This window comes from Zosterops lateralis (assembly GCF_965231275.1).
Source record: "Zosterops lateralis genome assembly, chromosome: 7".
NCBI classification, from domain to species: domain Eukaryota; kingdom Metazoa; phylum Chordata; class Aves; order Passeriformes; family Zosteropidae; genus Zosterops; species Zosterops lateralis.
In genome coordinates this window covers 29,325,894-29,341,065 of record NC_139767.1, presented here as the reverse complement: position 1 = coordinate 29,341,065, position 15,172 = coordinate 29,325,894, and the positions used below count along the sequence as shown (strand labels likewise).

The window sequence follows — 15,172 nt, the reverse complement described above, 5'->3', positions numbered from 1 at the left end:
GAATCATTGGGGCCTGACTGTGATATGAAGTGTACTCTGGGGGCAGATTTACACAGCCCCAGAACATGCTGACTGCATCTCCTTTTCCAGTCATCCCTGCATTACTTTAGAGTTGCTCCCACTGGTCCTTCCCAGTTGTTCTTTCATAGTGGCAGAACTGTACTTTGCTGGCCAGATTGTGTTCTTTCATTAAAATTTATTTTACTCTGTGGTCAGCAAATACCAAGACCAATTACATGTTTGTCACAGAGCAATTGAAAATGTGGGTTTGTCACATCTCTAATAAAGTAGGTTCTCTATTCCTTTTGCTGAGAAGGCAAAATTTCTTGCAAAAATATAATTGGTGGCTATTAAATGTGCTTCCTGCTGAGCCTGTAGCTGTAGGTGGGCTTCACAGTAATTTGTCTGTGGGTAATAAGATATTTTGTAGCTGAAGAATAAAACTGTTTATAGTAATATAAAGGGAAGACCACTTAATAATAGTTGCATTATGTTTATGTGAGCTGGGGTTCTGCCTTTACTGCTATCTAGGATTTAATTTCAGTTTGAAATGAGGAATTCTATCTGGGTGAATAAGAGACACAAGATGGATACAATTACGACCCTGGTATATTTGTTATAGAACAGGAGTTGAGTGCTTAAACCTTTAACACATAAGTTTCACTGGTGCTGCTGAAAATGTTTTCAAAATGCAAGTGATGGTGTTACTTATTTTTTAAATGAAAAGATTTGTAACTAGACTCACATTTTTGTGTGACTTTTTGTTGATTTTTTTATTAATGTGATATTGCACTTTGACGTAGATATATTTCTTTGAGACAAACTCCGTTGCTGTAGACTGCAGGGTGTCAGCAAATTCCAAGGGTTGTGCTTCCTGAAAGCATCTTCTTGCTTTAGACCTTTCTGCATTAGCTAATTCATTTTTTTTTATGATGAGCTATTTCCATTCAATTAGTCATGATGTCAGTTTGTTTCACAGCTTCTGTTAAACTGTACAGTTACTTAAAAATAAATCAATTTTTATATTCTCCCTGTGAGAACAAAGGTCATTTCTACCTATTTGTGGGAAATGGCATTAAGGCAAGAACAAATATTTAAGATGTGTAGCTAAATATTCCTTCTTGAGATGTGCTCAGCATATAACTTGCTTTCTATAAGGGAAGTAGCAAATATCCAGGATCTTACTTAAATCCAGACTTGCTTGTTAGAATTTTAGGCACCTGTGTCTTATATCAGAGTCTGCATGAAACTACAAGAACTCAGGTAGAATAAACCCCTGAGTCTGACTCCTGACTTTTTACTTGTTATTTTTCTTTTTTTTCTGGCAGAGCTGAAAGTTAATCAGAATGCAGAGCATCTCTAAAGTGCTCTGTGGTGTTGCACTTTTAATTATAGGACATACAGGGAATGCCTTTGTTTTTCCTGATTTCCTTTAATGTAAACAATTTCTTCTGTAGTAGTAGGACACTTCCATTTAGTTCACTTTCCTTTCATCCCTGCTGACTATTAGGTTTCTATTCTGGCCTTCCCCATCAAACAATATCATGATTAGCATGTATTTTTTTTTTTTTTTTTGCTCTGTTTTAAATGTTTCTGGCTTTAGGAAAAAGTAGCACAAGTTTGTGCAGCCTGGTACCTGACCACTTAATAGCTGGATCCCTGGTTTCCAGCCCTACTGAAGTCTTCACTTCCTCTTGCAGTGATTTGACAAGGGGGGTACATTTTATTTCCTTCTTACTCCTGCAGTATGGCTAGGAAATTACTAGTCTTATTTCTGTTTTCAGTATTTGGAAAGTTTTCCACTAGTTAAGTTGTGATATGAGTGTTATCTTCCTCTCTGTTAAGACCTTGGATTGCCTGTCCAAAGTGTGAGAACTCCTAAAGAACTGTGAGAGAAATGAACTTGGAAATCAGTAGCTGGCCAGGCCACAGTTCAGTGATAGCAGTGCTGCTTTGGGGGATTTCAGGAGTTTTTCCTTTGTTACATTTTGTTTAGTACCCTTCTCAAAGTTTCCTGTTTCACACTGGGCTAGGTGAAAAGCCCAGGCATGGGTTTCCTGAGAAGAGGCACAGGATGAATGCCCACAGAGGGGTGTTGTCTTCTGATAGAACAGTAAAGGGCAGATTTTGGCCAGTGGGAGTCAGGAAGACTTGTCCAAAGTACTCCAAAGGAGGTATGAGGGAGAAAGTCTAAATTCAGCATGAGCTTTAAACAGGGGAGACTTGGGAGGGAAAGAAGACAGAGAATTTGAGAACTTAGTTTTCTGTTGGTTTTTACTTGATTGATACTATCAATCATTCATTTTCCTGAAACATGTATGTTTTAGTTAAATACAGTAAACTGGGTGACAGTATTAAAAACCCAGTGAATCCCCTGGCTGTGAAAAATCTTCTGGCAAGAGAAATGCCTCCTTGTCATACAGCTTGCCAGACAGAAGAGTAATTATTAGACATCAGCTATCTGAGAGGCCTGAATACAGAGACTCTTTCTAAATAGCTGTTGGGAAAAGTTGCCCATCCCTCTAAAATGGTGTTTCTCTGCACAGGGAGTGAACCTTGCCCACTGCAGGGAGTGGAAGTGTCACTTCTCATACACTGGAAGGTCGAAGGTTGAAAGCAAAGTTACTGCTTCTGCCATTGAAGAGATGATTGCTTTTACAAGGAACTAAACCTGTGTATTTCCTTCTTGTCTGATTTAGTACTTCACGGCCATTTGTCTTTTTATTGCATTCAGAATTATTTAATGGCTCATTTAAGATAATTAGTTTCAAATGGGAAGTGAGAAGAGGTTAATTAGATGGACTAAAGTTTTCACACTGACACTTTGAATTAAGGCAAATAAATGAGACATGGAGTAATGTAATCTTTGAATTGGTTATGATAACATCAGTTATAAATGTAAAAGCTGAAGGTTTCATTTTTGTCTTTTTAATTTTTTCAGGCAGGTTGGTTCATTCGATGAATAACTTGCATTGTTAAAAGTATCCTTAAAGGAGAAACATATGGTTTTCCTGCCTGAAGACTGTACAAGTATTATATTGTGTTTTTAGAACCAAAACAAATTGAAAAGTTTGACTGAATGTCAACAAGTGATTATAATCTTAATTGAAACTGGTCTGCAATACTTGCATTTAATGGGGGAGTTCATAACGTGGTCTAAAAAATTAGATGGTAGTGAAGGTATTAAGTGTAATGAGTACCTTTGTGGATTTCTACTTCCTTTCTGAAATAGTGTTCCTGGGGAGGAAATGCTCTTGTAATTGGTGATATTTTATGACCTCATATGTAACCAGGTGGAGACATTTTTGATGTGATTAAAATAAAAAATCTCTCATCTTGGTTGCCTGTCCTAAATCCATCCACGCAGTTTCAAACTCTTATTACCTCATTTAAAAGGCCGTGGTGCTGACACGGGCTCATAACTGAGGGCTGTGCAGTGCCTTCCCACCACAGCTTTGCAAAGAACTTTGTTGCTCCCCTCCTTTACCCAACTCTGCAGCATTTTGTTCTCTAGAGAGCACAGCCTGGGGATTTACTGTAAGCCTGGGTGTGAGGGGGAATCTGCAGCTGATACTAATAATTTCAAAATGTCTTAAATGTATTCAAATCAATTAATTAAAGAAGCATGGCTCCTTTGTTAGCTGCTACTTGGGTGCCCTCCTAATGAAGATAAAAGCAGCTGTAAAAGGCACTGTTTGCACCTCTGAGACACTGAGAATAAATGCATGTTAAAATAAAGGAAACAAGCATGATCTGAGATGAGAATAATGTCAGGCTGCTTAACACACACTACAATGAGGTGGTTGTATCAGACGCTGTCTAGTTAAGAAAGAATAAACTACACAGGCAGGTTTGACCTTCAAGATTCTCTGGTAATAATTTAATCTTTTTCTTCAGGGTGTAGTGTGAGGTTTTTGTGTCCCTCGCAAGGGTTGTAAAGCTTGATTAACTGAGACTAGGGGAAGCCTAGCTGTTGTCCACAGATCTGAATTGTTGGAATAAATTGACAGTAGGCTTTAGATGTAGTAAACTTCCTTAGTGTCTTCAGGTAGATGCAGTGAGTGGTGTGAACTGGTCTGGCAGTCTGCTTCCTTCCTCCTGGAGTTCTTGAGGCTCTGTGTGGGCATAAAACTTGAAGTAACAAGGTAGTGGTTTGTGCTGATGTAGGACTAGACTTCTCTATAAAGCTGTGGTCCTTTCCTGCTGAAATGTCGTGCTCCCAAATGAGATTTTAATATTTTTGATTAATATTTAGTTTTCTGCTTAATGTGTGTGACTGAGATATTACTACTTTTTTTTTTTTTTTTTTTTTTTTTTTTTTTAATAACTGATGGGTTCTTATTAATTGTAGCAAATACAAAGCTGATAAGCAGACATGTTCAGAAAAGGGTTTTTTATTTTTTTACTATTTTTTCCACAATTAAGGCTCAGCATGGCCTTTGCTGCTCCTACTTTCTAATTAACTCTGCAAAACAATTACAGAGTATTATAAGCATGATTTAGAGTGGACCATTCTCCTATCAGAAGGCTGTATCTCTGTCTGCAGCACAGATGTGTCCTCCTAGGATGTGGCTGGGTTCTCAGGGCAGTCCTGACCTGTGTTTTTCTTGTCTCCCTATTTATGTTTGCTTGTGCAGCCTGTTCTCAGGCAGGGTCCCCATAATACTATCATGTATTGATGGCAGCAGTCTCTCTTAAGGGTTGACAATAACCCATGTGGAAGTCTTGAATCCCATGGTGTAAGTCAGTGCAGCTGGTTGGTAGGTTGCTGAAGGTGAAGATAAAAAGGATCTGTAATTCTGAAGTACTTTTATATGAGTATTTTGAATGGCCAGATTGTTTACCAAACCCTGCTGGGAGTTTCTCCTCTAGGAATGTAATGTTTGTGCCTTCAGCTTTCAATTAATCTTTTGAGGCACAGTAGCTCAATTCCTTATCTATTCAAATTTCCCTCTTACTTATCAATAGTTCAATCACTAGATACCTGCTTTGAGCTGAAGTGTTCTTGTAATATTTAAATGGTGCAGCAGTTAGTGTGGGGAGGAATGCTGCACAGCCTGTCAGTCCAGGCTAGGCTGACCTTACCCTCTTCAGAACTCAGTATTTGCAGGTGCAGCTTCATGGAATTAAAATGCTCTAATAGAGAAGAATTCTGTGGGATGCTGGCAGTGTGAATAGTGGTTGTCAGCAGTGTGCTCACCTTTTTCTCTTGAGTCACTCTCAAATAGTTTTAATCTGCAGCAGTTCGTGTTGTATGCTATGAATTTATCCCTTTTTCCTCTTATTTGTGAAGTCTCTTTTTTTCCCTACAAATTCAGTGACCTGGAATAAATATCCTTTCCCCAAGGCATGGGTTGATACATAAAAATTGTTCCACCTTACTAAGTTAAAAAAGTATCTTTTGCATTATCCTTTATGTCATTATTCAGCTTTAAGATGTAACTAAACCCAAGCATATAGCAAGACTGTTCCTCTCTAGTGAGAGTTCACAAATAGAGACACCTTGTAATTTGTTTAAATGTATCAAATAATTGGGGCTACTTTGAACTGGGATTGTTTGTTTTTCAGTAAAATCATTAGAAATCTGACCTTGTAGGTAAAGAATAGCTTAAAAAATTATTTGTGTGCTACTTAGATGTTCTAAGACTTCAGAAAATTATGAATTCAAGAACTGTAAAGCCTAACTTTTGCTGGAAAAAATAATGTAGCATTCTCTTCTACTAAATACCATATGAGTAAGTATTTGTAGTTCATAATTTATTGTTCCCATTCTGAGTTCTCCGGCACCAGAAGGATGTGGACTTACCGAGGCAAGTCCTGTGAAGGGCTGTGAGGATGATTATGGGCTTGGGTTGTCTGACCTGCAGGGAGAGGCTGGGAGAGGTGGGGTTGCTCAGCCTATGCAAGAGACAGCTGGTTTTAGCAGCTGTGGATCAGTACCTGATGGGGAGGTAAAGAAGATGGAGTCAGACTCCTTCTGTGATGCTGAGAGAGGGCAAAAGGCAGTGCCCACAAATTCAAACATGGGACATTCCATGTAAAAGTAAGAAAACCTCTTTATAGTGAGGTTTGTCAAACATGGGAGTGGGTTGCTCAGTGTGGTGGAGATGGTGGTCTCAGTCCCTGGAGATACTCAAAACCCATGTGGATGTAGCTCAGAACATCCTGCTTTGAGCAAGGGAGTTGGATCACAGACAGGCAGAGGTCCCTTCCAAACTCAACAGTCAGTACTGTTCCATGTAGGTTTATGCCAGTGCTTTATGTGCTAATTAGTCACTTAAATGAAGAATAAAGCAGATATAGACATCACTGTTTTGTGTTAAGTGCCTTGTGTGAATTCTCTCTCTGTGTTTATTCTGGCATATGTTAACTGCTGAAAGTGTTACTACCCAGTGCTTATTTTATGATATTGCAAAGTATTTCTGTTGCTTTGAATGTCTTGTATGAAAAATAATTTTCCTCATCAAGGTTTTGTATTACTTTCCAATCCTACAATATTCAATGATTTCTCCTTTTATAGTAACATAAAATCCTTTACTACCTAGCTAGGTCATGTTGGGTTTAAGCCTTCAGCGGATTTTTCAGAGACATCAATTTTGTGCCTGCTTGCTCTAGCTAGTTTGTTATGTTTTTATTCCTTAAATATAAAAATGTGTCACTTTGAACAAAATAAAATAAAAAAAGGAAGTACTTTGGAATTTGCTCTTTTTCTAAAAATACCCTTTAAAATATCTTAATATTTTTAAAGTTGTATTTGTAATTGTATCAACTGTTGTATGCATGACAATTTTTATCCTCTGATGTGAAGACTTCCCCACTGAATACCAAATTTCTTCTTACAATATTCTGTATCCTTCAGGTGCTAATGAAATTTGGCCGACTTTGAACCTTACACTGTTCCAAGAGAAATAGGGCTATTTCTGTAGTGGTGTGGACTAAGCCACACGTGTCTCTTTACTTGATTGTGACCTACCTGTTTGTTTTTGATTGTGCATTGACCTTTCTTATGTTACTAGCAAATTTGAGTGCTATCAGGCAGAACTTACAAATATTTTAAAATTAGTACGTAGACATGAAATTAATTAAAGTTGCTTTAGGTTATGGGCAAGTCATGCAATAATTACTACTGTTTTTGGGGCCTTTAGTCTAATTGCACTGATGGTTTTTGAGGGAGTAGGTGGTAGCTCACTAATGTTTAAATTTGCTGCTTTATCTTTCAGAGCTGTTGAGTCCCAGAGTGAAGGACAGTGTGCCCCAGTGGAGTCCCTGTGGCGACGTTACAGTGAATTTGAGTTGTTGAGGAATTATTTGTCAGTTACTTACCCACATATTGTTGTTCCACCTTTGCCAGAAAAAAGGGTAAGGAATCCGAAACTGTGCCTTGCTTTGTTTTGTTTGTTTTTTAATTTACTGTTGACACTCTTCTGTTTAACTAGGCTGACTTTGTTTGGCATAAGCTATCAGCAGATAATATGGATCCAGATTTTGTGGAAAGAAGAAGAATTGGTCTGGAAAACTTCTTGTTGCGTGTGGCTTCACATCCTGTTCTTTGCCAAGACAAAATCTTTTATGCATTTTTAATGCAGGTATAGTAAAGTAATTTCTAAATACATTATTTAGTTAATTAAGATAATGTCCTTTTGTTCTTTTCTATTTGACCCATAACTTGTTCTGTGTCAGGAGGAAAGATAGACAGTGTGAATAAACTTGAGGTAGAAAAGGCTTGTCTACTGAAAGCTTCTTGAGAGCAGCCTGCAGTTGTACAGTTGCCCTTTTAATCTACCTTATGACTTTTTTCCAGTCAGATTGTTAGGCTTCTAAGAGAGAATTTCCACCTCTTTGGAACAGCCTGTTGGGAATGCATGTTGGCTGGGAGCTCTTCCATAGGACTAAAGCTGAACTAGTTACTGTGCTATACTGCTGACTGCAGGGACAGCAGTGCCTTTCAATTCACTCTTTGGATATCCCTGGTTTCTTTAGCCTCGTGGTTTGGATCATGATCCATTCATCTCTCATGGTCCAAAACTACTACAATAAATTGTCACAAAAGTTGTGGTCCAATTGTCAGCTTAAGCATTGTATTCTGCAGCTTTCAACTTTAGGAGGTGTTGGATAGTTCCTTTTTCTTTGCTTTGATGAGAGATTCTCAAATACTGGACTGAACAGGTGTGTTTGCCCTGGTACAGTATGTGAATTAACCAATTCACATACTGTATGGGAGCTGAAAATAGTGGAAAACTAGCCAGTACATCTGACCCCGGTGATGGCAGGTGCACTGCAAACTGTTGTCATCTGTGTGCTCTCTGCCTTGAGCTGAAAAGGTCCTTGGAAATGCTGGTAATCTCAGAGGCAAAATATGTTAGCTACTTTTCTTTAGACAAAGCAGTGTGGCTCCTGCTCCCAGCTGTTAGATTGAGGTAATTGAGAAGAGGGTTTTTGGGGTGAGATTAGTATGTAGGCACAACATAATGATTTCCTATTCTTAACCCAGATTCTTGAAAAGACATGGGGAGGGTAACAGAGGCAGAAGCCAGGCATACTGGAGAAGTTCTTTGATATAGGTTCTCATAGGGATTTGCAAAAGCTGAAGCATTCTTAAATCACTCTAACTGAACATTCTTCTCCTGTATTTTTAGGAAGGTGGATGGAAAGAAATGGTGAATGAGACTGGATTTCAGTTGAAGGTAATTACTGTAATTGCTTGTCTCGTGGTTGCTGTGACACAGCAAATGTTGTAGGCTATCTATGAAAGGATGTTTGCTGTAAGAATGAGTTAAGGGCATTGGTTTATGAATACTTGTTATTACAAAAAAATCAGTCATGTTCTTGGCATATGACAGGTAGGATTGCAGTTAAGTTCTCTAGCAGGCTTGTTATGTCCCTATGTAATTTTGCTGGTAATGTAAAAGTATGATCCTTATAAGCTTTAAAAGTAATGAACTTGAGGCCACAGCAGTGGGGGTTTGTGTTTTCTGTTTAGTTTAGCATTTTTAAAGGTGGGTGTCAGATTTAGTCTGGTAAGAGTTGCAAGGTGTCAAAAAAAGGTGAGCAAAGTGGTCTGAATTGTAGGACTTCTTTGCAAGGAGCAGTTGGTGAAAGGGACTAAGACAGATGGATTTGGTGCCCCTTAACTGTTTAACAGAATGTGTCTTGAAGTAATACTATCCTCATTGACATCAGCAAGTTCATGGCTGGGTAAACTGGTGGAAGACTTGCAGGAATAAATGATCTGAGGTCGTGTGTCTGTACAGGTCAAGAATCTGAGAAGCTGATAGATTGCTGGGCTGTGTCTGGAAGAATTACTATATGGGGACAAATACTGAGCTTTTTGTTTCATTGTAATGTGATCTGCTCTCATGAAATCACAACTGAAAACTAGGTGGATTATGAAGAATTATTCTAAATAGTGAGAGCTGAAGAAAATCCCTGGTGTTCTTATCCTCAGTGTCCAAGGGGCTTTGATACTGACATTTACTGTTGATAACTTAAGTTGACAATAATTCTCTTCCATCACGGTTGGGTTTGCATGTTACTAGTATTCATAATGCAAACAATGTAAAGCTCTGAGGCTGCATACACTCATAGGAGTTCAGAAAGTTTGTACTGGCGGGGTTTGTTCAGGAGAGCACACGGTGGTGTGTTTATGGAAGAAAGCTCATAGCAGAATGCTGAGAATATTCTCCTCCCTGAAACCACATTGTAGATTAAATGAGAGATGAGCAAGCCTTGTTTTCCCTCTAGATTTGATTGTGTATGTTTTCCCTTTTACAGTTCCAGTTTCCTTAGGAAAGAAAAATAACTTTCTCAAAAGTCCAGTAAAAATAATCTTCCCTTTATTCCACATCTGAAGTATAAACTTGCAATATTTAGCACTTCACTGGAAGGAAAACCTCTATTCAGTGCATGTTTTAGACTGAAATTAGACCATTTGTTTATGTTTCTGCTGCCTCTGCTGCATTAAAGCAGGATGTGTTTTTTGTGTGAGAGGGTTTGAACTCTCTAACTAAACTTTAAATTAGGTATTAATGCAGTGTAGCATGCTATAGCTGAATGTTGATGTTGGAGACTTTGTTTATTCTGCCAGCTGTATCATTAAATCATGCCTTTCCTCCTTTCCAACCCCAGCACTTAATTTTTAAGGGATTTTTAATTTAAGGGATTTGTCACTTGAGATTTTAACCCTTCCTGTAGGAAAGAGAAAATTCCCATCTCTCTTTAGTTTACATAAATGATTATAAGATCATAGTAGGCATTAACTCTGTGAAAACTCCTCAGCTGTACCTCATTTGATGGGTGATTCATCTCCAAAATGCTTGTGCTTGTTACTCTTAAATCAATTTTAAGACTGGACAGATGTTTCTCTAGAAGCCTAACTCTGGTGTAAGTGCTCAAAAGTGATGTGTGAGAGTTATTGTGCTGCAATGGGCAAAAAGGAAATAGCCCCACTGAGATGGCTGGGCATTGTCAGGGTCATGGTGGCTGCCTGACAGTGCTTGTATGAACCTACTGAACTCTTCCTTCAGAGCACTATGTGTGCCTCTGACAAAAAGACAAAAACTTGCCCTCCAGCTGTAGGGTAGGAAGTTGTCCTTTCTAAGTCTAAAGCTTTTGGATGTGCCTGCTGCCCCAACAGACTCAAATGGCTTTGGTGCCTGCTGTTTCAACATAAATACAGGGTTTTGGGAAGTAGCTGCTCCAGAGGGAAGGATTCTGATAACATCAGTGTATCTGGGTGATGTTTGTACTGTAAGAGGATGTGTGAGGAGCACCTACAGATATGTGTGTGAATAACCCAAGATGTAACTGGCTTGTGTATTGATTTGTTGGGGTATGGCAGTGGGAGAACCAAGGCTATACATACAAGCCTCAGAAGTGCTCTGAATAAGTATAAAGGCTGGACTTGGAGCTCCTGCAGTGTTTTGTGGTCCTTGTGCTATTTGGGACATGCTTCCCTATGCTGCCTTGTCTTTCCTTTGCAAGATACTCTTAGAGAAGTGTCACATGCAGTGGTGTCAATGCGCCTGCTTTCTCCTAATGTCAGTCAGTCTTGGTCTGGAGGGTTTTGTTTCTTTACCTTTTGGTTTGTGGACTATACTTCGTTTTGGTGGTTTGGTCTTTGGAAGAACAGCTACAGTTAATGTGAGTCTGCCAGCAGTCCAGCACTAAAACATGCCCCTGGGTGCCACATCAGCATATCTTTTAAACGCATCAAGGAATGGTGACTCCAACACTCCTGTGGGCAGCCTGATCCTGTGTTTGGCAATCCTTTCGTAAAGAAATTTTTCCTGGCCTCCAATCTGAACTTCCCCTGAAGCAACTTGAGGCTGGTTCCTCTTGTCCTGCTTGTTATGTGGGAGAAGAGACCAACCTCCACCTCGCTGCAACCTCCTTTTGGGTAATTGTAGAGAGCAATAAGGTTTCCCCTGAGCCTCCTTTTCTCTAGGCTATGGATGGGGTATCTTCTGCTCAGCCCAAATATAGTGGGAGGTGAAATGGTCTCAGACTGTGCCTGTCTTATCTGTAGAGGCTATTACAAGGCCCCTAAAGGACAAACTCTGTTGTTGTTTTGGGAAGACACTGTGTTCCCTTCACTGATAAATTCAAAATAGCTCTTCAAGCTCTGAGTTTTCTGTAATGGGGAACAAAATATTCTTTTGTCCTATACCAGCACTAACAAGTACTGCTGAAGTAACTGCTTGCAGCTGTGGCCCAGCCTGTTAGCTAAAGGAGTACACTATAGGAAATCTATACACCTTGCAAGGTGTGCTGATTTCTTTTCATTTTACTGAAGAGAAGAATGTTTTGATCAAAAGTAAACTCCAGCCATTTACCCACAATTGGCATTTTTCTTTAGTATAGATGAGCCCTGTGTGAGCTGTGTGTAAAATGCATTTGTAGCAATGAAGAGTTGTAGTCATGTGGACCTCATGGGTGAGGTTGGGATCTCTCATCTGTGTTGGTGTCTTATTAGGAGTAAATATTCATTGAACAGTTTAATATTCAATAAACTGAAAAAAAAAAACACAACCCTCCATCTCCTTAGAAATGTTCAATACTACCGTTGCAGTAATTGGTAAACCAACATCTCAAAAACTAAAGCAGTCAATTACCTTTTTAATTAGGTATTGAATTTTATTCTGCAGAGATTTATATATGCTCTACTATAGAGAAGAACATTGCATTAAAAAGGCTCTATTCTGATATACAAATTACATATTTTCTGTAAAGCAAGCCATAAAAAGTAAGAGAACAACATATATAAGATTTTGATTTCACTGGGGAACTGTTCCTGGTAATAAAGAGCATATAGAGGTCACTCTACCACTGGTTTTATTTGGTTTGAGAAATATAAAATAGCTTGTCCATATGGTCTTAAGTTACCTAATTGCTTCATCTAAAAAGAATGTGAGGTTGTGTATCTTAACTCCATCATTTGTGCAGCATTTTAAGAAGGAACTATTTTTGTGGGACTTGGATTATACCAGCTTTATTTTAGTGGTTACTGTTTACATCATATTCACAAAAATAGCACCATTTTTTGACTTTTTATTAAAAATATCTGACATTCAGGGCAGCTGGTGTCAACTTGTTCAATGTTTGAAGATTTAAATATTCCATGAAGGCAGGACATTTTTCTAATGGTGCTGCCAGAAGGCTGAGATTTTTTTTTTGTCACTGAAATTTAATTGCATTAAATTAACAAAGCTTTTTTTCCCCTTTTTCAGGCAGATTCCAGATTAAAAGCTCTTAATGCAACATTCAGAGTGAAAAACCCAGACAAGTAAGACTCCACATCCTTCTTCCCTCCCTTTCCCTTTTTCAGTTACAACTATAACTTCAGGTGACAGATTATTCTATCTCTTTAGTATAAATTCAGAAAATAAAAATTATCTTTCTGCACTTCAAGTCTTAGCAGAAGCCCAGTAAAGAGATAGTGTGAAAAGATTTGATAAATCCTGCCTCCAGAAGCAGGAAGCATTCAGAAAAGTTCCATCACTTTGTGTAAAACGAGTATTTCATTTTACTTAGACTGAAACGAAGGGACAAAAAAACCCACCAAAACCAGTCTGAAAAAGAACCTCTTAATATTTGTTTTCAATAAATCTTTCCAAGTATGAACAGAATACAGATTGATAGTAGATCTTTCCAAAAGTCTGCTAGTGTACAGCTCTGGATGCACACACCCTGGTGTTGCAGTTCATAGTTCTCTCCAAGCTGCCAATTTTCACAGATGCTTTTGGAAGTCCAGAGGTCAGTTCAGCTCTGTTGCAGTTCACAGAGCTCTGGGACAGGCACTGGAGTAATCTGCTGGATGGAAAAACTTCTTAGAATTGTCAGTGTATATAAAGCGGGAGGTTCATCACACCCTCGGTGATGTGATGATAAAATGGGAGTTTCTACTTCTGCAGTAGTTTAGAAGCATCAGTGTGCAGTGATGGGGCCCAGAGATGTTGCTGTTTGCCATCCACAGGCCATGGAGACCTGTGCAAAGTGCCCTTCTGGGTACACTTGCTGTCCAGCAGTGGCATGAGGACGTGCTCTGTGGGGAGAGCTCCTGCTCCTGACTGCTTTCTGTTGTCTTTTCCATAGAATCCAGGGATATTGTGTTGAGAGTGTTAGAGGGTACACACCTTTCTGAACCTCTTCATAGACTTTACCTGTGAATTGGTCCAGTCCCTCCTTTTTTATTGTGCTTGTTTTTAGGGCCTTCTGTGGCAGCCAGGAAACTTTTAGCCAGGGTTTAATATAAGGGATAACATTCATGAATGAGATTGGAAGGCAGCAATTCTCTGTATCTGCAGGTGAAAATGGTCCCTTGTTTGAATGCTTCATCCTCAGTCATCTTCCTCTGTGGCCAGTAGGAGTTATCTTTTCCTGCTCTCACAGCAGGTAAACTGCCAGAAGTCTGACTGTAGGTACAGGTGGGCAAGACTGTTTAAGGAGCATCCTTTTGAGGTAACAATGTTTCAGAAAGCAAAGCTGTTGTGATAAGTAGCTTCTTGAAAAGCAGGAAAAGGGTTAATACAAGGAGAACATGAGGAAAGGGATTGTTACAAAAACAGTCCTCCAGTGTTTGTGCCTTGGTAGAGCCTTCACAGCACTTGAGAGATGGCACATGTTTTCTGTTGTATTCTGCCAGCTCCATAACTTCCAAATTGCACTTGGGGATACAAACTGTTTAATAAATGACTGAGCAGAAGTTGTTATTTGTTTGCCTTTTGCTGTAGCATGTGTGGCTCTAACAGGAGGCACAGTGCCTTGCTCTCCCCAGCACACTCGTGCTTGAACTGCCTGGAATGTGATGCCTGGCCCCTCTGCTTTACCTTTGGTGCTTTTGTGTGGCTGGCTGGTGAAGTGGTTCAGCAAGCTCACCTTGCTGAAACAAAAGGTGTGACTGCTGTGTGGGGTGTAGGCTTTCAGGCTGCTGGGTCAGGAGAGGTTCAGGTGAGGAATAGCTGCAGCTCCCAGTCGGGATTGCCATGGAGCTGCACCCGTCAGCTTGGCAACATGAGGAGTTTCATGCAGCTGGGACAAGGCTGCTCTTTGAGGTCAAATGTAGACTGGAAACTAAACCTTCTCCTGTGGAAAGCAATTTATAGTTTCAGTGGTGAAATTAAATGGTGATAAAAATATGATATTCTGGTACTCAGAGGTAAATTTGTATCTACTGCAAATCTCTCTGATTTGGCCTTGTGACACTCATCCTTTCTTTCTCTTTCTGGGCTTTAATCAAAACCCTAGCTTTTGGGTTTTGGTGGAAGATTTCTTTAGAAAATACTAAAGCCTTTCCTAAAGCACTTTTTTTTTTTTTGGTCTGGTTTTTCAGACAAGTGGCTTGTTTTTAAGTGAACAGTTCTGTTTTGTGGTATCTCTCTTCACAAAACAGGACAATGGCACTGCCTGCCCTGATGCAAGGAGGATTACTGCTGACTAAAATGCACTAAGTAAATAACTTACACTGATATGCTGTCTACTGTAAAGGAAATCTTTTTCTTTGCCAGTATCATAAAAAGATATTTTTGAGAGATCTGCTGGTGTTTCTACACCAATGTGACACAATCAGTTCTTCATTTGTGTCTCAAGTTCAATTTAATAGCTCACTTAAGTATCTGGACTGTTGCTAATGTTGCAGAACCAGTAAAACCAAATGAAAAGTGCTAGTTAAAAAAGC

At 39.2% G+C, this 15,172-nt stretch overlaps 1 protein-coding gene across 2 annotated transcripts in view; it reads left to right on the top strand.

The window, feature by feature from the left end:
• Nucleotides 1-15,172, top strand: part of SNX4 (sorting nexin 4) — a 32,796-nt gene that overhangs the window by 2,478 nt on the left and 15,146 nt on the right. The window contains exons 3-6 of one of the 2 annotated variants that reach the window (XM_083865348.1): nucleotides 7,221-7,359; nucleotides 7,458-7,586; nucleotides 8,637-8,684; nucleotides 12,726-12,781. In XM_083865348.1, the coding sequence (XP_083721474.1) occupies nucleotides 7,221-7,359; nucleotides 7,458-7,586; nucleotides 8,637-8,684; nucleotides 12,726-12,781 (372 nt within the window). Of the gene's footprint in view, nucleotides 1-7,220; nucleotides 7,360-7,436; nucleotides 7,587-8,636; nucleotides 8,685-12,725; nucleotides 12,782-15,172 lie in introns of both variants that reach the window. The other variant, XM_083865347.1, reaches the window with a different exon arrangement.